Consider the following 25,159-nt stretch of genomic DNA (forward strand, 5'->3'; position numbering starts at 1 on the left):
TAGGTTTAAAAGTAATCATGGACAAACATTTAAAGTTTATCAGACTAGTTCGCTCCAAGTTCAAACATTTAAAAAGACTTAAAAGAACAAAGTAATTTTCGAAGGTTCAGGTTAAAATAAAGTATAATTTACTAAAAGACAAATCGAATGAAATAGAAATAATTTATTCCAGTCTAGATTATAGAAAAATATATTATGTTTTAAGATATTTAAGATCATTAGTTGATAATTTATTTTAACAGTTAACACTTCTTTTTTGTAAGTAAGTCCTTAGATCTTGATACAGTCATGTTACATGACGGTTCATTGTTTTTTTCATTTTAACGAAGTTTATAGGTTTTGATGTATATTTAATGTTTTAAATATCGATAATTAAAAAAAACATGTTTTATTGTAAGCACATACTTATTTACAATTTATAACTTTTTATTTTTAAAATTTTAAATTAGTTTATATGCCTAACTTTAGATTTTTAAGCATACTTTTATCCATTGCTAATTTTTTCAAATAAAGTTATTACTAGTGATCTACCAGAACTTAACAGTTCCGCCCTCTTTTATTAAGATTCGGGTCCACCCGTACTTTAATTTCAAAAATAGATCTAAAACTAATTAATTATAAAGGGCAATGGTCAGTTATTTTTGGTAAAAAATCTTCTATATTTTACCAAAAAATTAAACTAAGTTTGTAACATAAGATTCTCTTAAAAAACACAAGTACACTATCGTAAATAATTAAAAAAAGACAATTAAAAAGGAAGCATAAATAAAAAACCACAGTGTTCTTACATTCACAAACTTTAGTTGATGATATTGTAAATAAATAAACCTTTATTCTCGTTTATATAGAATTAAAAAAAAAAACTTCATTCACTTTATTGTACTTGTCTTCCTTAATATGATCAATAAAATCATGTTGATTGATTTATAATAATATAGTTTTTTTTATTTTACAATTTTTTTTTTCAACATTTAGTTTTTTATTTAAATTAATTAGTTTTTGTACTCTTTTTTAACGTCCTGTTATAAGATTCGAAACTTCCTTAGTCGGTGGGCTAAATGTGACAGCCGTGTAAATAACAGGCCGAATAAGATTTGACATAGACTTTCGCTAGTCGCTTTAGACTTACAAATTAAACTAAAATAGAGTTTTAGATTTTTTTTTTCGAAAAATATAACTTTATAACACAGTTTACGCTAGTTTACCTTAACATTACTTTTAAGTTTTTATTTGAGTTTTTTTCAAATTCTTACTCAGTCCAATTTTTTATAACTTCGAGCCTATTTGCAGACAGTATTTAGCCCTGTTACGTGACAAAACTTTTCGTGTAGGTAGTCAGTAAACAAGAAACTGATTATCTAGTTTTATTTAAATATTAGCTAAAAAATAACCATTTGTTAGAAATAAGCAATGTACTGAACGTAGATGTTATGATTTTATTATTTATGATGTATTTTTTAGCTTAAAAACAACTTTGCAAAACATATGAAACTGAGCTTTTTAAAATAAAACAACTTAAAATTTGCTATAAATTTTATTTGTTTAAACAGTTCTGCTTTTTTCTTTATTAACTTGCTACAGTTTTAGGTGTAAACATTTTAAGCAAATTATATTATAAAATTTTATTCTTTTTGTTATGTCTGACGAGCAAAAAAAAAATTCCAGTCAACTTAAAATATTGTTATTGACAATAAATGAATTGAAAAATTATAACAAACTGAAAAATATTATTGATAGATTTAATAGTATTTCACAATAAGTTAATTACCATACTAAGCTATTTTAAGTTGTTTACAAGGTTTAAGATATTAAAATTAAGTTTATAGAGAAGGAAAACGAAAATGCTTCTAAAAAAAGGTCAAGGATTGGTATGTAAAAATGCACCTTGGTTTTTAACAACACATGCTAATAGTAACTATAATTAGCTGGAAAGAAGTTTAACTGTTTAAAACATAAATTTCAAGGAATGAAAGACCCGTATAGAAAATAGTTAAGCATAAAACACTAAACAAAATGCTACAATTAAAATAGTAATAAACCTACATAACTAAAAAGCTCTAGTCTACAATTAGAAGCTGAGTCACGTTAACTTTAAAAACAAAGAAATACTAAAATATAGATTACAACAACTCAAAAGTTATTAGCTTATATAAAAATATAAAATAACATAACAACAAGTTATATTTTTTTTTAACTCAAAATTTGTTAATATAACTAGTAAAATCTTTATAGCAGTATATATTTTTTCATCAAAAGAAGCCCTCAAAAATAGTAAATTCTATAATTCTCGTGAATATTGTAAAGGAGTTATGCTGAAAGAATTTTTTGATCAGTTTGTTGTGTTAAAAAAACGTTGTTTAACGTTTTTTCTATAGTTTTTTTGTTTTATTTATACACTTTTTACTTATTATTATTTGTTTGTTTATTTATACTAGTACTATACTTTAATTAAGTGAAAAACTTTTTTAAAAGCTTTGTTTCAATATCATGCGTCATGTTTTAAAAATAGCTACTGTATATTAAACATTTATAATACTATAACAGTAGTATGTTATAACAGATTACTTTATTGATTTGTAATTATAATTTCACAAAAATGTAGTATTTTATCATTAAAAATAAAAGTTGAGTGTTTTTAGAAAACTCAAAATTAAAAATGTATTAAATAATTTATATTTTAGTTAAAAAAAGGTTTATTGTTCTGTATAAAAATTTATAAGTTTTTAGATAAGCGTTACGAATAAATATAAAGGCGAGGTTTAAACAAAAAAACTAAACATTAAAATACAAAGAAGTCATTTAAAATTTATCTAAATCGTTGAAAAACTATTTCTAGAAATTTATATACGTGTAGCAGTATTTTCTATATTGTGTGGTGTGCTCTTTTAGAGAGGTTTACTGTATGTAAATTATTTTTAAGAACAAAATTAGTTTTTATAGTTATACAATATTTTCTTAACTTGTTTGTATGTATTCATAATACATTTCATTAAAATGTTAGTTATCTAAATAATAAAAAAATACTAAATTAACATCATAGTTGCCAGATATATACGTTTTAATTGCCACACAATTACTTAAAAAAGACATTTGAAGTTAAAACAAAAAAAAATTATCCAGTAATAACTTTTGTCAATTTGTGGAATTCCAGCAACCTTGATTAACAGTACTTTTTGTTAAACTAGTTGTAGTTACATGCTTAAGGCTAGTACTTTTAAGGGTCAGTCTGAGCTAAAAAAAGCTGATAAAAAGCTGAGTCAGCATAATTATAAAGAACCTTTTTTTCATGCAACTTCTTATTTTAATTAATTAAAATTAGTTTTTTATTAATTCTAAACATGTTTAGGTAAGGTAGATTAGGAACAAAGGTATAAAAAAAAAGCTTACAAAATTTGCTGAATCAGCTTTTTTTTTAGCTCAGACTGACTTTAAGTATACTTTCTTATGCTTAATAACTAAGTGTGCATTGTGCACTTATGTTTTCGTTCACCCAGATAGCTTGAAAAGTTTTTATAAAATTTCAAGATCCAAAACTTTCTATTATTTAAACTGTTAAAAACAAGTCTCATTTATGACAGCTTTCAAAACTTTTTGTATAACCAGTTTACAGTAGTTTGAAATTAGTAAAACTTTGAAAAGAAGTACATTAGAAATAGAAAGCCAAAAAAGTCGGTTGTTTATGAAGCCAATGTGAGTGCTAATATATATAAAACACCTGACTAAATTTAACCAAAACTCTTCCATACTACCATAAATTCCTTCAATTCCAAAAAACTACACCTATTTAATTTCAAAAAGTGAAAAATATAAATAGCTAGTATCTATTTTGAAATACATGTAACAATAATTTAAAAACTATCATTTATGAGTCTGCCTATTTCAAATGAAATGGTAGTAAACTCAGACAAAACTGCTACAAGTGGTGAAAAAAGTATAAGCAATGTCAATCCTAATAACACTATAATTAAACTTGAGACGACTGCAGATAATGCAGGAACATCAGATGAAGTTTTAAATGATCCCAAAAAACTAAACTCAGAAGATAAACAAAATGAAGAATCAACTGACCAAATAACTCAAAGTTTAATGAAAGTATCAGATGAAATTAAATCTCTAGAAAAAAATAAAAGCTCTGAAAATGTAGTAGATAAACAAGTTGTGCAAGACCCTGATTGTATAGAGGAAAGATTTCGTGTTGATAGAAAAAATTTGGAACAGATGCTGCAAGGTTTGTAGTTTAATATATAATCAAATACACTATTAGATAATTAAAAAAAAAAAAATAATTTAGTATTAAAATATGTTATTCATTATTTTTTAAATCTTTATTTGCAATAACAGTTTTTTTTTTTCTAACAAGTTATTTTTTCATAGTTGTAACTCGGCTTGTACTTGCAACAAGTAAGAGATCTATATCATTGTAAAAATATATGTTTTAAAATTCATACATTAAAAAAGAATTACAGAATTTATTGAGATTTGTAGCCTAGTCAAAATTTTAGTTTGTTAATTTTTCAAGTTAAACTAATTATACTTGATGTTTCAATAACAAATTTTAAATTTCATTAAACAAAACAATGTTTCACTCGTTTGAAGACGAGATCTTCAGTTGTTTAAATTCTTATTCAAATAGAATTCTATTTAAACAACTGAAGATCTTGTCTTCAAACAAGTGAAACATTGTTTTGTTTAATAAAATTTAAAATTTATTATTGATCAATCTCCTTTTATTTTGTTTAAGTTAAGAACTTTAATTGCCACCTTTAAAGTATAAAGCACGCAATACTTGATGTTTAACATATTTAAAACTTTTAAGATTTTTATTTCTGTTGATAAACTGAGTTGCTTAATTAATAGTTAGTTAATTTAAGAAATAATAAAAAATTGAGTAAGTTTAAATTTGAATTGATTATCAATATACTTCAATGATTTTTTGAAAATGTTATTTATAAGAGGTGGGTTGGTTTATAATAGTCTTTTTATCGGATTGCAGTTAGAGTGTAATTAGAAATTAACATTGAACAATCAGAGTGTTGTTTTGTCTTAAATACTGAATTGATTAACTTGAAATTTAGATACTGTAAAACAAATGTAAACAAATTTTCATAACTTTATGTTCAGTCAGTAACTTTGAAAATAAATAAGTATTTAGCTAAAAACAAATTTTTGTTATGACCAGAACTATACTCCTAGAAGTACATTGAATAAAGAACAAAAAAAAACTGTTTCCAGTGCACAATAATATAGGGGTAGGCAACGTACGGCCCGCGGGCCGGATCCGGCCCGCAGAGTGAAAATGACCAGCCCCAACCGTTTTTTAAACTTTAATGGGTTCCGGCCCGCAAGCGAAGTGACAGACCCGCAAAGGGTCAATATTACAGAGTTTTTATAAAACTTTGCATCATATTTTTACAAATCAAAACTGTAAGAATTTGTCTTCAAAAACATTCTAAAAAATGACTTTGTCAATTAATGTGTTCAAATATATATACTATTTTGTCCTAATACTTTGTGTTGTTCTAACTTAGTTGGAATATCGTTTTGTCAAATTACCCAAAGCAAAGTGTTTGTACGTACCTTTGTCAATTACAATGTCAATTATATTTATAAACATCTGACATGTCTCAATATATATCTTAAGTTGTCAGACTTGAGAAAGATTTGTGAATTTTAAGGATTAAAAATAGTGATCCACTGTATCAATATAACTAGATTCTGGCCGGATCCGGATCTCCACTTAAAATTGGTATTCAGTTGGATTCGGATCTAAAAAGTCATTATTTGACTGTATCCGGACACAGGATCCGGTAAATAACTAATTCAAAATGCTCCGGCCCGCAAAAGACTAAATATTTCTGGATCCGGCCTGTTGATTGAAAAGGGTTGTCCACCCTTACAATAATACATAGAAAGTATGAAATAGACAAAACTAAGTAACATTACTAAGCCTAGTGAACACTAAGTTTTTAAAAAATAAGCTAGTTTGAAGTTTAATTAATATTAAAATTCTGTAAGTATAGCCAGCGAGTCAAATCAGTTTTAGAATAATTTTTGTCCAATCATTGATAAAATGTTTTTCTCTATATAAAGTTGTAAAAAACCTGAAAACTTTAAATTACCTGGAATTTGACAATTTAGAAAAAAAATTGAAAAACCTAGAATTTTGAACAAAAATCACTTAAAAACCTGGTATTTTAACAATTTATACATGTAAAACAACACAACTTTGACTAAAAATAAAAATCTATCATATAAAGTGAGATATTTATGTATTATTTTGAATCTTCATTATAAAATATACAAAAAGTAGCAATACAGTACCATATCAACATTTTATACCATTTAAAACCTTAAAGCTATTTATATACTTAAAGTGGACTAAAAAACTTATACTAAAAAACATGAAGAAATTCAAAAAACTTGAAAAAAAATTTCAAAAACCCTTTGATAACCCTGCTATAGACATCAGAAGTGCCATGAGCAAAGGTAAAAAGCATTCTAGTTAAGAATAAAAGCATCGTTTACAATAGCCTTATAAGTAAATTTATTTACAAATTATTATAATGGTGGTTCTATTTAGTATAGTACTTGAAATTATCTAAAAAAAAAATTCTGAATCGTTTTTGAAGAATTAGTCTGTGTAAAAATGTCTAATTTTGAATGAACAAAAGCTTTTTTTTTGTTACTAGGTATTTAAAAAACAAAAGACCATATTTTATCCCTTTTCTTTAATAAATAACACAACTTCTATTTAAAATTAATTTAAGCTGTTTGACCTTAAGAACATATATATTGTAATGCATCCAGGGTAGCATAGTTTTAGCTATTGTTAAAAAAAAGCTTCAGAAATTTATATTTTTATTTTTTAGTTACTAAACTGTTTACTTTTTTGTTGGATATATTTTTACCACAACTAAAATTAGAATCTCTATATTTAATATCTTTTTCAAAGTTTTGTTTAGTATAATTTTTTATAAATTATACTGGGTTTTAGAGTTAGTGATTTTATATACTAGTAATTTGTTTAGTTGTAGTTTAACTTAAACACTTATATTTACAGCTGGTGCCAAAGGTAAAGGACAAACAGGAGAGAAGTTTTTTAATGACGTAAGTTCAATGTTTGTGATAAATTTTTAAGATTAACCCCTGTGAGTTATATGTTCTATGAAACTTTCTTTTTTAAAGTATAATTGATTAAGCTCTAATGTAACTTTTTAAACTTTTATCAATTATTGGTTTTAAATTACCTAAACTAATTCTTGTATTGGTAACTATTATTTTAATTGGTAACTTATGTTTTGTTGATTTGTAATGATTTAGTTTTGATGTTTAGATGTAGTTTTTAAATCTTTGAAATTAAATATGGTTGAGTATGACTTGTGGTATATAAATCAAACTAAAATGTTATTCGTAAATATAGCTTTATTTTGTCATTAACTATTTTAAAATATCCTCTGCAATTTTAATTTTTAATAATTCGCAAATAATAAAGTTTGTATAAAGTCAAACTATAACAAACTCATGAGTAAAATTTATATAATTTAGTAATTTTGAATACTTCACTAAAATCACTAAAAGCTTTATTTTTTTGAATTTAAATTGAATTTTCAATTTTTAATATGTCAAACTATGATATCAATTTAAGTTAGATACAATATTTTTTTTCATCAGTATAAAAATTAATAAAATTTGTTACAATTTTATTTAGTAAACATGTTTTGTTGCTTATTAAAAAAAAAATTAAGACAATAAACTTCTGACTATATCTTGAAGTACTTTTTTTTCAAATTTACTTATTATAAAATATCTTATACAAAAGGTTACTTTTGACTTACTGTTTATGTTACAATTCTTTCAATACATGAATTGTAATTTAACAAATTTAAAAATAGACTTTATGAATACAAATTTACTGAGTATAAATTGTCTAAAAGATATGGTTATGTTGTTGGAAACCAAATGTTGTAGTTTCAAAATTACATTGTGTTATATAGTTTAGGCTTAAAACAGATTATTTTTTAATAAATTTTAGTAGAAAATATTACTAAATCTTTTATGCATATTTTTCACAAAGGACTCTAAGACCAAAAAGCTGTTTTACTCTAAAACTATTTTGAGTTTCTAATTTTTATAATACAATTTAAAATACAATCTTTATAACTTTGTAAATTTAAATATTATAAAATTAGTAAATTAATTACCAATTTTTTATTAAAACTAGGTATAGCAGTAAGTTCTGTATTTTTGTAACAAATTTTATATAATTTATTTTTAAATTTAATTAATACTTGGTTATTTTTTATATAAGCTCCAAATAATTTTTTTAAAAACAAGTTGAATATTTTTATTTACTTAAGTTTTTATTCCGAAGTTGATATAGTAAAATACTGTTTCTATATTAGATTATGGAGAAAACAGGAGCAAAAATTGCTTGGCCTTCCAAAATAAAAATAGGAGCTAAATCTAAAAAAGGTTAGCAGCACTTAATTTGTTTAGTTTTATTACTATGACCTTTTAGGTTTTAAAAATAACTTATAAGATAAATTTTTTTGAAGGTTTACTAAGAAAAGTTTCATATTTAGTTTTAAATAATAATTTAAATTGTATTGAACAATCTTAACTTTCCCCCTATTTTTTATAAACGTTGAATTTATTTTAAATTTATTATACAAATAAAACTTACTATTTTTAGAAATAACTTTTTCTAGAAGTACATTTTTATGTATTTTTGATTGTTTTTCTTTATTTTTACTATATAAGTTTTGTTAAACAAAGAACTTGTACATTTTTACTTTTGTAAAAATTCACATTAGAAATTTAAAGATTGTATGGGTTTATTAGTTATTAATAAATGAGTACTTAACTTTCAAGTGCATTGTACTAACAAAATTATTTATAACAATATACCAACATCTTTATTGATAAAAAATCATTAAAAGCCTAAGTCTGTCATAGTAGTAAGTACTAGCTCGAATGGTATAGGATTACTGCTAAGTTACAAAATGTTACTTTTATTAGTGAAAAATTAAACAATAATAGATTATGCTGTAATTTTTTCTAAAATGTTTTAGATAAACTTTTAAAGGTTGTGTACTTTTTATGTAAAATTATTTTGCTGACTTGAAAAGTATTAAGTAATTAGTTGTTTAAACTATTTTTTTAAAGTTTGCACACGTAAAGTTTTACATTCGTTCTAAAATTTGTAGTAAACTTCATAATTGTAATGGAATTTTGCGGTTTTGAGAACACAATTTTTTAAACCTATATCAATAAGTACATATATAATTATTTATATGAAACGCTTTTAAGAGAAAATTTTAGGTATTTGTTGTTTTCTTCTGTTATGCTGGCTTTATAAAAAATATATTAAATGATAACTATTAAGTTATGAAAAAGCTTAAATGAAAATTTTAACTTTGTTTATCTTCTCTTATTTTTATTTTGTTTCAAAAAGTTTTTTTTTCTTTTATACAGTTCAAATGTTCTATTATAAAAAAGCATGTTAAGTCTTACTACAAATATTTTGGTCAAACAATTTAGATAACTGTTTTTAAACTATTAGTCTGCTTTGTTTAAAAATTCTTTGGTAATAGTTTACAATATCATTAAAATACTATTGTTTTTGTTGGTTAAATTAAAAAAAAAAGTTAATTGTTTTAATACTTTATAAATTTAAAATTAAATTAACAAAATTTTAAAACAAAGTATTTGAAAGAAAGCCACTACAACAAATCTTAATATTAGTATTGTAAGTTTTAAGATACCATTTGTATTATATTTTAAGTAGAAATTACACATTTTCTTCGTTTTTCGCAAACGTTTTCGACATAAAAAACTATCTGTATTATTAAGTAATATAAGTATTTAAAAATATTTACTGAAAAAAGAGTTTAAAAAATAAGTTTAAGGTATTATGACAAATAAGTTTGAAAGAATGTAACATTTTTAACTTGGTTGTAGTAACAAAAGTAAAGCAAAAATGTGCCAGTTAGTAAATTTTACTCAACTTTTGTTTACTACAACCAAGTTAAAAATTTTAATTTTTAAACGTTGTTGTATACGTCATAATACTTAAAACTTATCATTTAAACTCATTTTTCAGTAATGTTTTCAAAGCTCGTTTTATCACTTGAGAAGGCCATATAGTTTTTTATGTTGAAAACGTTTGTGTGAAACAAACATTTAAAAAAATTCTAATAATGACTATAATTAAAGTTTTATAAAGATCACACTGAGTCATCTTACAAGAAACTAGTTATTAAATAGTTAAAGGAGAATAGCTTGACTGCTGAAAGTTGTTAAAACTGATTATTATGTTGTATAAGATGTTTTAAGGTAATTAAACTGCATTACTTTAAACTTAAAACGACTATATTTTCTTAAAATTGACAAAAAAATTTTCTTATTGATAATTATAAAGTTAAACAAAAGCTAATGAGTTTTGTTGAAGAAATAGTTTAAATAAAGAATTTTAAATTACGTAGTTGTGTATACTATCATAGTAAAAACTATTTTTTTTTTTTTTGATTTAAAGACTGTATTTATACTTCGATAAAAGTTTTCTCTACACTGTTGGTTACGGATGATTTAATTAAATTTGAAATACGCTTAATTTTCAACATCTAATAATTATAAATTAATATAAACATCATGATTTAACGAACAACTTTCGTTAAAAGTAATTATTTTTGTATATATTTTGAAATATGGTAGTTTTATATTAGTCAAGTATAGCAAAACAGTATTTGTACACAAATTAGTAAATATATTAACTGCCTGTAAAATGTTGTCAATTTAAAGTTCTTATTTGTTGTGTGCTTACATAAGAACAACTTTAGCTGTCACCATTCTTTTAGCTTTTCAAGCAGAATAAAGTATTTAAATCTTATATATTTATAAGAAGTATTTATAGTTTATTTGTTTTGAAGATTATAAATGCTTTTCTCCAATTTTTGTACTTTTAGAAATATATTTAGTAGTATGCACACAAAAAATATATTACATAATTGTTGTGTTGGTTTTAAAACTTAAGCACAAAATGTATATCTTTTAATAAGTTAGATAATCAAATAAGCGAATTATGAAAACCAGTGTTCGCATTAAAAGAATTTCCAACTTTATTAGGCAATTTTACGGCAAATTAAACAAATTCCGTTTAGAACAAAATGTAAGCTAGGATTAGATAACTCAAATTTTAAATCAAACGTTTTTCCCCGAAATATATATACCTTAATACAAAGATAAAACTAACGTATTTTAATTAGTTTATTAAAACTAAGTAAAATGTTTTTTGTTTTTTTATGTACTGTTATTTTCAGTGTCCCTTTAAATTATAACTAGTTTAATTTGTTATTTATTTCACAATTTTCCAGTAACTCATATCTATTAATTCATTTAAATGAGAAAATTTAAAAACTTAAACTTTAATAACTTTGAAGTATTTATCTGTTAAATTATTGATTCTCCTATTCTTATGAATGTTTCTTTACCTAACAGTTCTTTAAGCATTTTAGATTTATTACTGACAACGTTAATTTCACAAGTAGTTTTTCACTGTATTCACAAGTTGAACTGTTTATTCTTTTCTTAAATAGTTTCCACAAAAGAGCAGTCTTGAGGGTGAGAATGCGGTTACTGTACCAACAAATAACGGGTAAATATCAGCTAATTTAAGGCAGGATTTTAAAGTTTGCTTTCATTATTGGTGTTGCTGGTATGTAAATTAAACTTTTATGACGTTTTTGCTCCAAAGTGGTATGAAAATAAATGTAAAAAGGGAGAAGTGATATACATATATACATAAATAAATCTTTACTACAAATAGAAATATTGTTATATAAAATTTTCTGTAATATCTTTAATATTTTGTTATGCAGCTTTTAAATTTTTTTAACTGTTTTTTTTTTAATAATAAATGATTGTAAATTAAGTATTTTATTCACTACCTGGTTTAAGTAGCAAGTAAAAAATTACGACCTTATCAACTTTTTTTTTTGCCACCAAAACCTGGTAGTGAATAAAATATTTAATTTGCACTAATATTATTATTTAAATAAGCTCATTACATTGCAGTAAATTGAGCGTTATTTTTTAGTTAAGAGCAATAAGTATACAGCTGGTTTGTTTAAAAACTATTTTTTGTTTTAATAAAACTCGGTTTCAATTTGTTTATTTTCTAAATTTTATTTTCTAGTTTTTACTTTGAAAAATATACCACAAAATTAGCTAAAATTCTTAAGAAAATTTTAAATGTAAAAGTCTTTACTAATATAATACGTATTAGATATTGTTAAATAAGTTCATACATATTTCATACTAGTAGATTGTTTGGATTATCAATATTTATAACTTAGAAATATTCTTAAAGAAACCTTATTAAATTTTATCTTTATTATGAACTTCATTAACAAACAACTTATTTTGTAAAATTCAAGAAAAAGAGTAGAAAAGCTTAATTAGTAATTTCAAGTAGCTACAACCATTAAATAAAGTTAATTTGTTTCTAAAAATGTAACTATCACAATTGAAATCTCGACTGAATTAAAATACAACTCACACCTTTTAAAAACACACACGCCTTCGTTAAGTGCCTAAATCTGAATTGTTTTTGTTGTTATAATCATATTTTTCAGGGAAGTTGCACTTGAACTTTTGTTGTATAAACTTTAATGTGTTTTTTACCCAGAGTTATGACTGTTTACGTTTTAGTGTTATATATATACAATACACTAACTAAAAATAAATAGTAAAAACACTTGAAGATATTTTAAGGATGTTCCATTGTATAATTTGTTAACTATTAAATCATACCAGAATTAAGTTGAAAAACTTTAAACACTATACTAATATAATATACTGTTCTGAATTGATGTTAAGTAATACATAAATTTAAATTAGATTGAATTAAATTTTTAATAACATTTATTGGTATATATCTGTATTACAAAAAATTTTAGCTTTTAACTAAATAGTAAGAAAAATATTGAAGCCTTTATCTGTGGTCAATTGAATTAATATATTAATCTATGAAATTCGTTTAAAGTTTAAAACCTTTTATAAATCAGTTAAAAAAATCAATGGTGTTTTTACTAAAACATAATATGATTAATTTACTTAAAAATGAAAACTTTGTTTCAAAACAAGTTTCTTTTGATTTTTTCTTAGTTGAAAATCATTTTGATACAATTATTAACTTTCAAAATATTAGTCATATACTAAGTAATATATTTATAAGTTTAAATAATATTTTTAGAGAATTCAAAAGTATGGCTATAAAACATCACTTTAATTGAGCTAAGTTCATTGAAACATAAATTTTATGAGAATTGTAATGTACATGTGAAAGTTGTATGAGACAAAAGCATAAATCTAAGAAAGTGAAGCAAATAGTGCAAATTATGGAGTACATGCAACTAAGTATAGGTTTTAACTTATAACGTGTGCGTAGCTGCAGGGGTTTTGACACTTATCTATTGTTTAGTAGCTACTTTTCTAGTTTAATATCTTTTTTGCCATTAAAAAAAGATTCAACAAGTTTTTTGCATGAAGCTCTAAAAACTGTTTATATTTTCGGTCGATTAAACGATGATTTCATATTTCACTTGCTTATGGATGTATTAAAAAAGTTTTTATAAACATATGTAATTAAGGTTTCTGAAAAATGTTATTTCCTCTAAAACCAACTGATCCGTTTTTGTGTGTGACAAAATAATGTGCAATTGTTATGCTTGAAAACCTTTATTTTTTTTTATATCTTTACAATGTACCTAGTAATTTAAAGCTTATAGTTTTCGAACGGTTTAAAACTGTAGTATTAAAATTATAATGTGTTGTAACTTTATTTCTTAAATTTGTTTTTAGTTGACCTTGATTAAAAAATTAAACAATTGAAGTTTACTAGAAAATTTAGGTTTCCAAAAAATATATATAGCTTTTATTTATCTAATTATATAAAAAACTATAATTTAAACAGCTGTTTCACACATTGAAATGTAAAATTTCATGTGATCGTCAGTAAGTTACAGTTTATTATAATAGTGAACAGAAATTTTGATTTTAAAATTTTTATAATAATTGTGACGTAGTAATGGTACAGTTTATTGTACGATTAGTTGAATTTGAAATACGCTGTGAATGTTATTTTATGCTTTTTAGGAAAGTTTAAAAAGGTTATTTTGGAAAAATGTTTTAAGCTATTAGAATTTTTTTTTTTTTAGTACTGGTACAATAAACTGTACCATTACTACGTCACAATTACTATAAAAACTTTAAAATCAAAATTTCTGTTCACTATTATAATAAACTGTAACTTACTGACGATCACATGAAATTTTACATTTCAATGTGTGAAACAGCTGTTTAAATTATAGTTTTTTATATAATTAGATAAATATTTGGCTCCAATTTAATTTGTCGAGCACTATCGATCAGAACTTTATACAAAATCTTTAATATATAGCTTTTATATATTTATACAAAGTAGCTTATTTGTTTGTATATAAACTGCAAAAGTTATTTACGTTCTTTTTGAAGATCTTGAATTTAAAATGAAATGAAATAAATTTGAATTAGATCCACATGTTAAAGTATCTGGAAAGCAAGAAGCAGTTTTATTAGCTAAACAACTTATTCAACAAGTTCTTGACACAAAATCAACTAGAGTAACCCTTAAAATGGATGTTGCTCACACTGAACATTCTCATATCATTGGGAAAGGTTAAAACTTCTTTGTGGATTTTACAGCAATTCATTCTTTATTTTTAATTTCTAAATAGTGTATATATTAGCTAACAAAGAAACTAAACTCAAATGATTTTTATAATTTCTAGTTTAATTTGAAAATATACATTCAAAGGTAAAAATTATTAAGAACTTACTTTATTTAGTTTTTTACCTTTTACTTGTTTTCTATTATAGCATACCAAACAAGTCATTGAGTTGCATCATTTTTGACAAATGTTCTAATTTTTAGGAGGTAGTAATGTTAGAAAAGTTATGGAAGAAACAGGATGTCACATTCATTTTCCGGATAGCAACCGAAATTCCAACAACAATAATGACAAAAGTAATCAAGTTAGTTGTAATGATTTGGTACTTTAAAAATGTGTGGAATGCCCTGAAGAACTTATAAACAAACTTTAGATTATAATACTAAAACATATACGATTTATTTTTAAGTGTTAAGTTATAACTATACTTTCTGAAAAATAACTTAAAATATTTTAAACATAAATACAAAGTTTGGAGGTTATTTGTTTGATTGCATTAAAAAAAAAAGTTTATTGTTTGTATATTTTTGACTTTAGTACGGATAATTAGTTTTATTTTCTATTTGGTTAAAATTCTTATTTAAAAGAGCTTGTTCTTAACTATTTTTCTTAGGTATAGTATTGTAAGTTTATTTACTTTTTTTTCCTAGTTATTGACAATTATAAAATAGTAATAGGTATCAAAAAGTTAAGTAAGTAAAATACGATGCTTTTGATGACTTTAAACAGCTAGAAATAAAAATCTATCTAAATACCAGTAATGCTATTTAAATTGCTCAATCTAATTGATGTTTGTAAACCACATAACATCTATGAGTAATAAATGTTATGAAATGTTACAATTTTCTAAAAAAGTTTTTAGCTAATAAAAAACTTGGTTTTTTAATGCACTAATTGAATCCTGCAATATTTTTCAGGTATCTATAGCCGGTCAGCCTGCTGGTGTTGAAAATGCTCGTGGAAAAATAAGAGTAAGATATTTTATTTTTTACAAAAACCTCATTTATTTTATCTTTTTAATCATGCTTGTAAAACTAAGTTACAAGCTCTACCTTGGCTTTGGTTAATTTTTTTAAAGATATTTATGCTTAATTCTAAATTATAATTGTTAGCTTATAACTTTTCAACATTACACTTCAAACCTAAAAAAGGTATGTTTAAAATTTTTTCCAAATCTTGTTTCTATAAGTTTAAATCAAAAATAAATACAAGAGTTTTAAATTGTGATTTACTGATGAAAAATTCACAGTAATTTTTCTTTTTTAAATGATATTTGATTTCATGTTAAGTTAATGTATTCAAAATCAGATTAAGCTCGCTTTACAAGCAATTAGTGATTTAAACAAGTTTAAATATGGCAGCTGCACTTAATAAAAGGAAATAGATTTCAATTGTTTTGTTTAAAAACCTTTGATTGACTAAGTGAATGCAAATTGATTTATAACAAAACTATACTTTTTTTTTGATGGATTCTTCTACTTAAGAAAGTTTATTTCGACTATAGAATTTTTTTAGATTATTATCAGTTTGAAATTTATATAATTAGAAGATAATAATTGTTTTATTGCTAAAAATGAGCGTATATGTTCAACTACAATTGTTTAAAAAGATTTAGTTTGAAAAAATGTTAACTTATAGACTTGAATAATTTTATTATTTTAAGTACTTATTTCGAAATATTAGTTTTTATATCACTTTAGTCTGTTGTAAGTGATAAGTGTTTTTGTTAAAAATAGTTGTAACTAAACTATTAAATATTTTAGCTTATAACATTTGAAATAGTGTATTATAGTGAAAGCAGCAATTCTTTAAAAAGTTGTAAGCATTTAGTTAAATGACTACGTTTAGTATAGACCCGAAAAAACTACTATGCAACTATTTGTTTGTTGATATTTTCATTAAGTATGTTAGTATAAATATTATTACATTGTAGATTATTTTCCTTTGAAAAAAAGTTGATCCCACAAAAATTTAAAGTTTGAATATAATAAATTAAAAAGCTTAAAATTTAAAATTTTCTGTTTTATAGAACTACGACGTTAGGGTATCTTTTAATAAAAAATTTACGAATATTTTCGACAAGATGTTCCAAAGTATTGATTTTAAGTATCTGGTTTACAAAAAAAATTGTTAATTCAATTATATTTAACAATTTTCACAGTAGTTACTTTTATAAGTCTTTAGTAAAAATTATAATAGTTAAACAACAAATCTATATACAGTTTGATGGAAAACTTAAATTATTTCTTAAAAGTAAAACCAAAACTTTTGTTACTTTGCATGTTATTAATTAATGTTTACTGTACAAATTAAAAGTATATGAAACGTGGTATCTACTTTTAATGTGTTAAACTAATTAAGAAAAACAAATATTTAAAAAAATCTCTAAAATAAATAGTGTTTGCTTAATTTTTTTTAAGCAATTAATAGAATACATACCAACTTAAAGCTGTGTTATTTAGTTTAATTAAATGGTTTAAGTCGTAGTACTTGCTGAATTTCAAAGGATAAACCTTTTAAAGGCGCTTCTTCCAGTTGTAATTTCGTTCGACATCACTCCATCCACGCAAATACCAGACCCCAACCAACCCAACATACAGAGAATCGTGCAGATGTTCGGAGTTGGAGTGATTTTCAAGCAGCGAGCCAAAACTTACTGCACTACAACGTGCACAGTGCGTGGCTCCACTGATAACCTTGGTCGTCTCATTGTTGGTTTTGTCAAGTTTATTTCTGTGTTTTAACGAATTGATATCTGCAGCATATTATCTATATACCTATTTTAAATTAGAAAATTTATTAAAATTTAAAATGTTTGTTTTTAATTGTCTACTAAAATAATTATATAGTTTTTCATACAAATGAGGAAAAATAAATTTTTTAATACAATATTTTTTGAGGAAAGTATGGTGTTAAAAGTATTTTAGTCTATGATGTCTATAGAATTATTATAATTACTGGAACTTGTAAAATACTTTTAAGTTTTTTTTTGGTCTATTTGTTTTTATAAAAAAGCCTATACGTAATATCTGACGTTATATTTTAGTAAAACAAATATCAAGCATATGTTTTTTATTTAATTAGTATAAAACAATGTGTACCTACCTACTTTTGTTTTAAATTTTATGATCCAAATTACAAAAATCTGCAGTGATTATGTTTGCCTAAAGTATGGTGTTATTACTGTTTTATGTATTTGAAATCATTTAAAATCGATCAAGTTTGATTAAAAATTATAAAAAACGGTTATAAGGTTTAGAGATAGTGATTGTACATCAATATTAATTATATATTGTATCTACGTGTTTACCACGATATATTTAGTTTAGTTTATAAAGATGCTAACTAACAGAGTTTATATAAACATAACCTCTTTAGCACAAAAATTATTTTAGAAAATTGTTAACATTTTAAAAATGTGTACACTTGATTTTTTTTACGCATTGTAAACGTTGTTTGAAGAAAACTTAAAATATTCTGTTTAAGTTGTAAAAAGTGTAAAGTACGCATTCTTTTTGTAGATAAAAACAACTTATCTTATCATAACAGTTTGTTTAAAAATTTGTCTAATGTCTGCTGGTGTACAAAAGTGTTTTGTAGCTTTTTTATCTATACTTTTGTTCGTTTACTTCTACTTCTTTAGAATTGATATATCTTTAAAGTTTTACCTTTTATTTACTTTAAGTAAATCGTATACATTTCTAAGCTTTTCTATGTCTAAAGTGATAAATTTATCTTCTAAAATTCAATAGAAATAAGTTTGAACATTAAATAAGTTTTCATTTAAACTGTTTAATTACAAAGACGAGTCTGTACGGCAGAATAATTGAACGTAAAAGGTGAAAGTTTTTGTTAAAACACGTTTACTAGTTTTATTGCTTTGTTTATACTTATCTTTTATATATTGAATATTTTTTTATGTGTTTTAAAAGCATTTAAAAGTATATATTTGACGCTAGTTTTAATTTCAGGAAGGTACTAGGAAATTGATGCAGCATTTAACAGGCTCAACTTTGGTAAGTACTTAATCAACATAAGTTTTCAAATAAGTACATTTAAATATAAATTAAAATAAAAAAAGTACTGTTTTAACTTAATAAGTTATACATTTCTTACATACTATTTAAGTGATTTAAAAATAAATAATGTAAGTTTTGGAATACACTAAAACAGTGCAACATATAAACATTGTTCATGTAACTTTAAAAATATAAATAATTAACTTCATTAATTCCGAAACATCCGAGACACCCGACAACCTATTTTGACCTTATTAGAAATCCTTAGGTAGGTATAGTCGCGAAATAATACCGTTGAGATCCATCCAAGCTAGCTAAACTGCATAAGCACTGAAGCGACCGTTTGTGGTCAAAATCAAAAAAGTTGACGCAGCTAATTCACAGCTCAATGTCTAAGATATCGTCAGCTTGTTATGAGATTTAAGTCTATGCTCGTTTGATCAGTTTTAACCAGTATTTATTTCGGCCATCATCAAAAAAGTTGAGATGCTTTGCAATATCAATATAAAAGAAAAAACGGTCGCTTCAGTGCTTGTGTACTTTACCCCACCTGGTTAGATGTTGACAGCGGTATCTCGCGACTATTCCTTCCTGATGAGTTATAAAAAGGACGAAATCAATTGTGGTAGTCTCAGATGCTGTTTTGTTGGTAGTGTTGTGAAGTTCTTTATTTATTATTGACGGCGCGAGTCATATCAGCTTTTTGATAATGGCCAAAATAAATACTCGTTACAAATGTAACTGTAAAGAAAGTCAAATTAGTCCTGTATTTTTTTTGAATTTTATTACTTTTTAACTAAAACTCTGCCAACCGTGCTGTCAAAAACCAAAATGTTGTGAAACCATTAATGATATTAAACTGTCAGTTTCGTTTAAAATTGATACCAAAAATATTGTTGCAGCTTCACGTGACTTCGTACATTGAAGTGGCTCCTCAGCAGCACAGTTACATGGTCGGTAGAAATGCCACCAACATCAACTTGATCATCAAACACACTGGAGCCCAGGTATTTTTGTTTGTTATTGGTAATTGAAGTCGTAAAACTAAATTTAGACCGATTATTATTTGATTGAAAAGTGCAATTACCTTTAATTTGGTATATTGGTATTGTTGATAAAACTTAATTACAAGTTTATTAACAAACAGATTAGATTTCCCGATCAAAATAGCATGGTTCAATGTCCAAGAAAGTCAATAATAATCAGCGGTCAAGTTGAATCTGTCGTCGTTGCCAGACAGCAACTAATGGTTAACACGCTTTTTTTTTTTAATAGGTAGTCTAACAACGTTAAATTTGTATAAGTTTAAAAAATGTATAAAATTAATTTTTCCATCACTTAGTGTTGTCCTAATAAGCAATAAAAAAACTAGTTTTTTACTTAGCTGCAAAGTTAAAAATAAAATAAAAACCTTAAAGTTTTCTTAAATTGTCTAACACAGTAAGTATATTTTGAAAATATAGTTTTGTCTTATTTAGCTATGGTTCAACCCTTAATGTTAAATTACTTCTAAAATTCAATTTTTTAAACTAACGTAAATTCTACTATCAAATTCGTGTAATGATAAGTATAAAGAACGAATTTATTAAGATCGTTTCTTTTAAAATGTTGTTGGAGATCATGTTATTTTTCTTTTAAGTATTAAGACTTATTATAGTTGTTTGTATTTATTCAGGGATGTCTACCACTGGTTTTGATGTTTGATGTTAAAAATGACGATGAAATAAGCTCAGTTCGTGAAAATGAGAGAAATAATTCGCTTATGGAAGAACTGGACGTTTTTATTAGTGTGAAACAAAAAAACAAACACTCAAACAAAGTAGATTAATAAATTATTTTGATAATTTTACTTTAAATGTAGTTTCGAATTAAAAATGCTGTAACTTTCTGTCTTAGTTTGTATACTAATCACAATGTTCATTTACAGAAGAAGTAAACAAGTAATCACTGTTTTAAAACTTTTATTTTACAAAATGAACAGTTTATAGTTTTGAACTAAACTTTAGTTTTCTATTTCATAAATTAAAAATATTTACTGAATTAGGTATTTTTGTAGTTACATAAAATTTCGAATTATGATATTTATTAGCGAGTATTTAAATAATTTTTTATATAAATTAGTCATTTTGACTAGCTTACAAAACATAATGCACCAAATAAAAAGATTTTTCTTTCTATTATAATCATAAAACTTTTGGTCAGTTTTAAAACTTAAAAAAAAAACACTTTTTTTTATTAATACTGTAATTGGTCTGATAATTTATCAACTAATAAAAAATAGTTGTGTTAAGTACTAGTAATAGTTCATTTTGAAAAATAGGTCAAGAAAATTATATTAGATTAAATAAACTGAACTGAAATGATATAGACTATTCGTTATTATACGAGAATTGAGATTATTAAAATATATTCTACTTATAGTTATAGTTTCTTTTTGTTTAACTATGTAAAATTTAAATTATCAATAGTTCATTATTTAAAAGAAAACTTTAGTTTTTAGTTGTTATTAACAACGTTTATATTATTCATCCTCTTACCTAATTGTTTGGTCGAAGTTTACTTACTTTGATTTACTTAATCACGCCTTAATTTATATATTAGAAGTGAACAAAAAGAATATAACATTGAAATAACAAATAATGTTTTTCAAGCCATTCAAATCTTTTTGAAATCATAAAGTTGTTCTTTATTTGAACTATTTTCAAGTTTACTATTTTTGATTGATTTCTTTGACCATTGTGTACTTAACAAGAGAAGGTAAAATATTGTATGTTGTTTATAAACAAAAATAAAGTATAGAAAATTGTTTTTATCTTTCTTTAACGTTACGTTAATGTTTTTTCGTTTTTTTTAATAGTCAGAACTTCATATTAACCTGAAAAATTATAAAACCAAATTACCTTTATAAACTCCTAATTTATCTTAAACATTGTAGATTGCTCATACTTCCATTAGTTTGTATTAATTTTTTTCTAACCATAAAATACTTTCAATCAAACCTAGTTTGGACATTTTCTTACGGTTAAAATAACTTCAATAATAGAATGCATAGAACGATCTGCTAAATACTTAACTATTGTTCAGCTTTATTATCTTAAAACTGTCCAGCACATTATACAGTTTTTAACAATTGTACTTGAAAAATTTATCTTAAATTCATAAACTTATTGGCAGTCGGTGATAGTAAAAAGTGTGGAAAGAAACGTTCAATCGATGTTTGAGGCGCGGAAAAGAATGTTGGGATTGCAAACAACCGGTTTGGTTGGTGGTGTCAATCACATGGTGGCGCCACCAAACACCACCCCTATCATCAGAATATCCGACCCTTCTCCGCAGTACTTTGGTTTGTAAAGGCATAAAAGTTGACTGATAACGAAGTACTTGTGTATTGTTTTAAATTAATAAAACTTAAATAAGTAAATGAGTTTTGTATTGTACATTGTATTACGACAGTCTTGTTAGTGCATGAATATGAAAGAAAAGTTTTAAATGTGATGGTTTTGTACTTTAAGTTTCTAATCTTCTATCACTAAACACTGTAAAATTTTTACAAAAGTTTTCAACAAAGGTATAGTGCATGCTAATGGTGTCCTTTTGAATGGTGTCACAGCCAACCATCCTGCCCTTCAAAGAAGTACAAGTTTGATACAGCAAGTTGCTGCACCATTAACGATACCATCAACCACAAATGTTTGGAGCAACCAAATTGCTGGCTTGCAAAATAACAATGTTGTACATCCAAACCAACAAGTTTGTAAAGTTTTAAACGATTAAAATTGAATAGAATGATAGTTATAATTGTTTTTACTGGTTGAAAATGTATTTTGTTAAAAATTTAATTTACTAATGTGCTTAGAATTTTCATAATTGTGTTTATGAAATAAAATAATTTGTGAACTTAGTTCTCACTTTTGAACTTAAAATATTTGTGTTCGAAATAAGTTTGCATTTATCTTTAACGTTCAAAAAATGTAATTGTACTTTATAAAAAATAATAAACTATATTTTTTGATAACAAACAAAAGTAAAAAAGAGGTACAAAAATACTGATGAACATACCGTATATTTTTAAAAAACTTAATGAAAGTAGCGAAAAGTGCAATTTAAATTTACTTTACAACTAAATGCTTTTCAAAACATATCTGTCAGAGTAGCTGTCATTTTTGGGTTTAGCAGACACTTTTTGTCGTTAAAAAGCTTTTTTCAAAATATTTGACAGCTATGTTAAAAGTGGGTTGTAACTTTGAGTAGTTGTTGCCAGCAGCATTTTGCATTTCTGTTGAAGACCACCTTCTTTCTTGCTGGACAAACTTTTTTTTTTAGTTTGTAACTCTTTACTAGTTGTTGAAAAAATCTATTTGCTCACCTTCAGCTGATATCTCAAGTTCCAATACTGCTTGCTAATCTTTAAAAAGTTGTTTGCTGTCTATAACACTTCCCATTTGAACACATGCATGCTATAATCGTCTATGGCAGGGATCGGCAGGTTTTTTATGGTCGCGCGGGCCAAAGTTGTTGTATTAGTTACAATATGAGCTTTTTTTTTTATTACAGACCCTAGAATATCTAGTGTAAGTTTCTAAACTCCGGTCAATTATACAAAACAATTTTTTACTGTTTATTACAAACCCTAAAATATCTAGTGTAAGTTTCAAAAATTTGTTTAGTAAGCTAGATTTAAATGCTCCATAGCCGAATTTTATATTTCATGAGCCACATCATCATCAATTTATAATAAAAACATGCTTGTTGGCCGCAGTTTGCCGACCCCTGATCTATGGTAACAAATTCATTAATATTTTTTTCTCTGATTGTAATTTTTAAATTCTTAAAAAGTTTGAAAGTTTAATCATTTTCTAAAGTCTCTTTTCAACACCATCTAAACTTTTTACCAAGTATGCCTATATAAGGAAATTTTCGATAGTTTTGTAAGTCACTTTTCCCATGCCTCTTTAGCAGTAAGTTGCATCTTGCAGAATCGTTAGTTAGCGAACAACAACAACTCCTCTGACTATTTTGAGCCTTATTATTTTAATAACTGTCGATTGTCATTGAAACTGAAAGTTAGGCGATACAAGATGAATTACAAATTATATATTTTAAAAGTTTTTTGATAAATTAGACGTAAAAGTATATGAAATTGTGTTTAAATCATAACAAACACAGTAAAGCCAAGCTTATAAAATCCTAAAAAGTCTGAAGATTTCTGTAATGTATGGTCACGTTTTAAACATATATTTTGTCATTATTAGCGGTCGATAAAACGTGTAAAATATTTATACACAAATTCTTTTAAAACAATGAAATTACGTTTAACCATAAAAACTGACTGTTTTGCTCATTAACGTGTTTTGGTGCTATTGTCTAAAGAAATATTTTATTGAATATAAGTCGTTATCAAACAAAATGTAAACTTGAGTTTACTTTTTAATTATTTTAAATAAATAAAGTTTACTAATTCTCAAGATCAGCATAAAAACATCGTCATATTCAACATTAATAGTACAACGTTTTGTTAAACAATATAAACATTTCACTAGACCTAAATATTTCTGAAAAAATAAAATTTGTTTAAGCATTTATTACTTTTAATTAGTAATAAATTTATCTAAATTACTGATTTCAATTATTTAATACTTATGCAAAGAAAATATTTTTATCAGTAAGAGTACTAGTTTATTAAAACTACAAGTTTAACAACTCTCTTAAAGAATAATTAGTTTTTAAAATAATTTTTTCATACTACTTATGTAGGTTTAATATATAAAAGCAAGAATAGTAAAGTATAGTTAATTCAGTACTCATAAAATAACTAAAGTAATATTTTACAGCTGTTTTTTTATATTTGCAGCATGAAACTGCTTTATTTTAACTTATTCTGTGTATCAGTAGTTACTGTGTTACTTTATGTATTTGTGATGAGTCTTGATTTTTTAGACTAAACTTAAATAAGTGACTAGTTGGTAGTTTGTGCTTTTAGTTAACTCTTCTAACATAGTGGCTACAAAAAAAAAAGCTTAATTTGATAACTTAAAGTTACTTTACTTTAATAACTAAATGGGAAATATAAAAGCTACTATAGTTCTTTTTTTCTTTAGTGTGTACCAACAGCTATAATATTTTACATCTTACTAGTTTTGTAATTAAGTAATGATATTCAATTTAATAAGATCTTAAAAGTTGTTTATATTCTTTCTTTTTATACTAGTAAAATTAGATGCAGTTAAAAAGTTTAAAGCGTAAATACATGAAATGTACTAAAATAAAAATATTTCTTTTTTACGTAATATAGTATATTATAGAATACTAACAGAAATAATCTAAAATATAGATATAAGGTATCAAAACTTAGTAATGTAAATTTTTGCACTT

The 25,159-nt window shown here is 24.4% G+C and overlaps 1 protein-coding gene across 3 annotated transcripts in view; it reads left to right on the forward strand.

Annotated features, from left to right (window-relative positions):
* The first annotated feature begins 3,690 nt into the window (after positions 1-3,690).
* The window catches only part of LOC145835109 (protein bicaudal C homolog 1-A-like), a 34,624-nt gene continuing 13,155 nt past the window's right edge, over positions 3,691-25,159 (forward strand). For all 3 annotated transcript variants that reach the window (XM_082942649.1, XM_082942651.1, XM_082942650.1), the window contains exons 1-13: positions 3,691-4,228; positions 7,061-7,107; positions 8,403-8,472; positions 14,572-14,715; positions 14,972-15,072; positions 15,686-15,739; positions 17,291-17,479; positions 18,740-18,784; positions 19,690-19,794; positions 19,935-20,036; positions 20,463-20,606; positions 21,962-22,130; positions 22,356-22,537. In XM_082942649.1, coding sequence (XP_082798775.1) covers positions 3,865-4,228; positions 7,061-7,107; positions 8,403-8,472; positions 14,572-14,715; positions 14,972-15,072; positions 15,686-15,739; positions 17,291-17,479; positions 18,740-18,784; positions 19,690-19,794; positions 19,935-20,036; positions 20,463-20,606; positions 21,962-22,130; positions 22,356-22,537 — 1,716 coding nt within the window. In that variant the 5' untranslated portion in view covers positions 3,691-3,864. The remainder of the gene's footprint in view (positions 4,229-7,060; positions 7,108-8,402; positions 8,473-14,571; positions 14,716-14,971; positions 15,073-15,685; positions 15,740-17,290; positions 17,480-18,739; positions 18,785-19,689; positions 19,795-19,934; positions 20,037-20,462; positions 20,607-21,961; positions 22,131-22,355; positions 22,538-25,159) is intronic.

This window comes from Thalia democratica, chromosome 4 (assembly GCF_965202585.1).
Source record: "Thalia democratica chromosome 4, ktThaDemo2.hap1.1, whole genome shotgun sequence".
Classification (NCBI taxonomy): Eukaryota; Metazoa; Chordata; class Thaliacea; order Salpida; family Salpidae; genus Thalia; species Thalia democratica.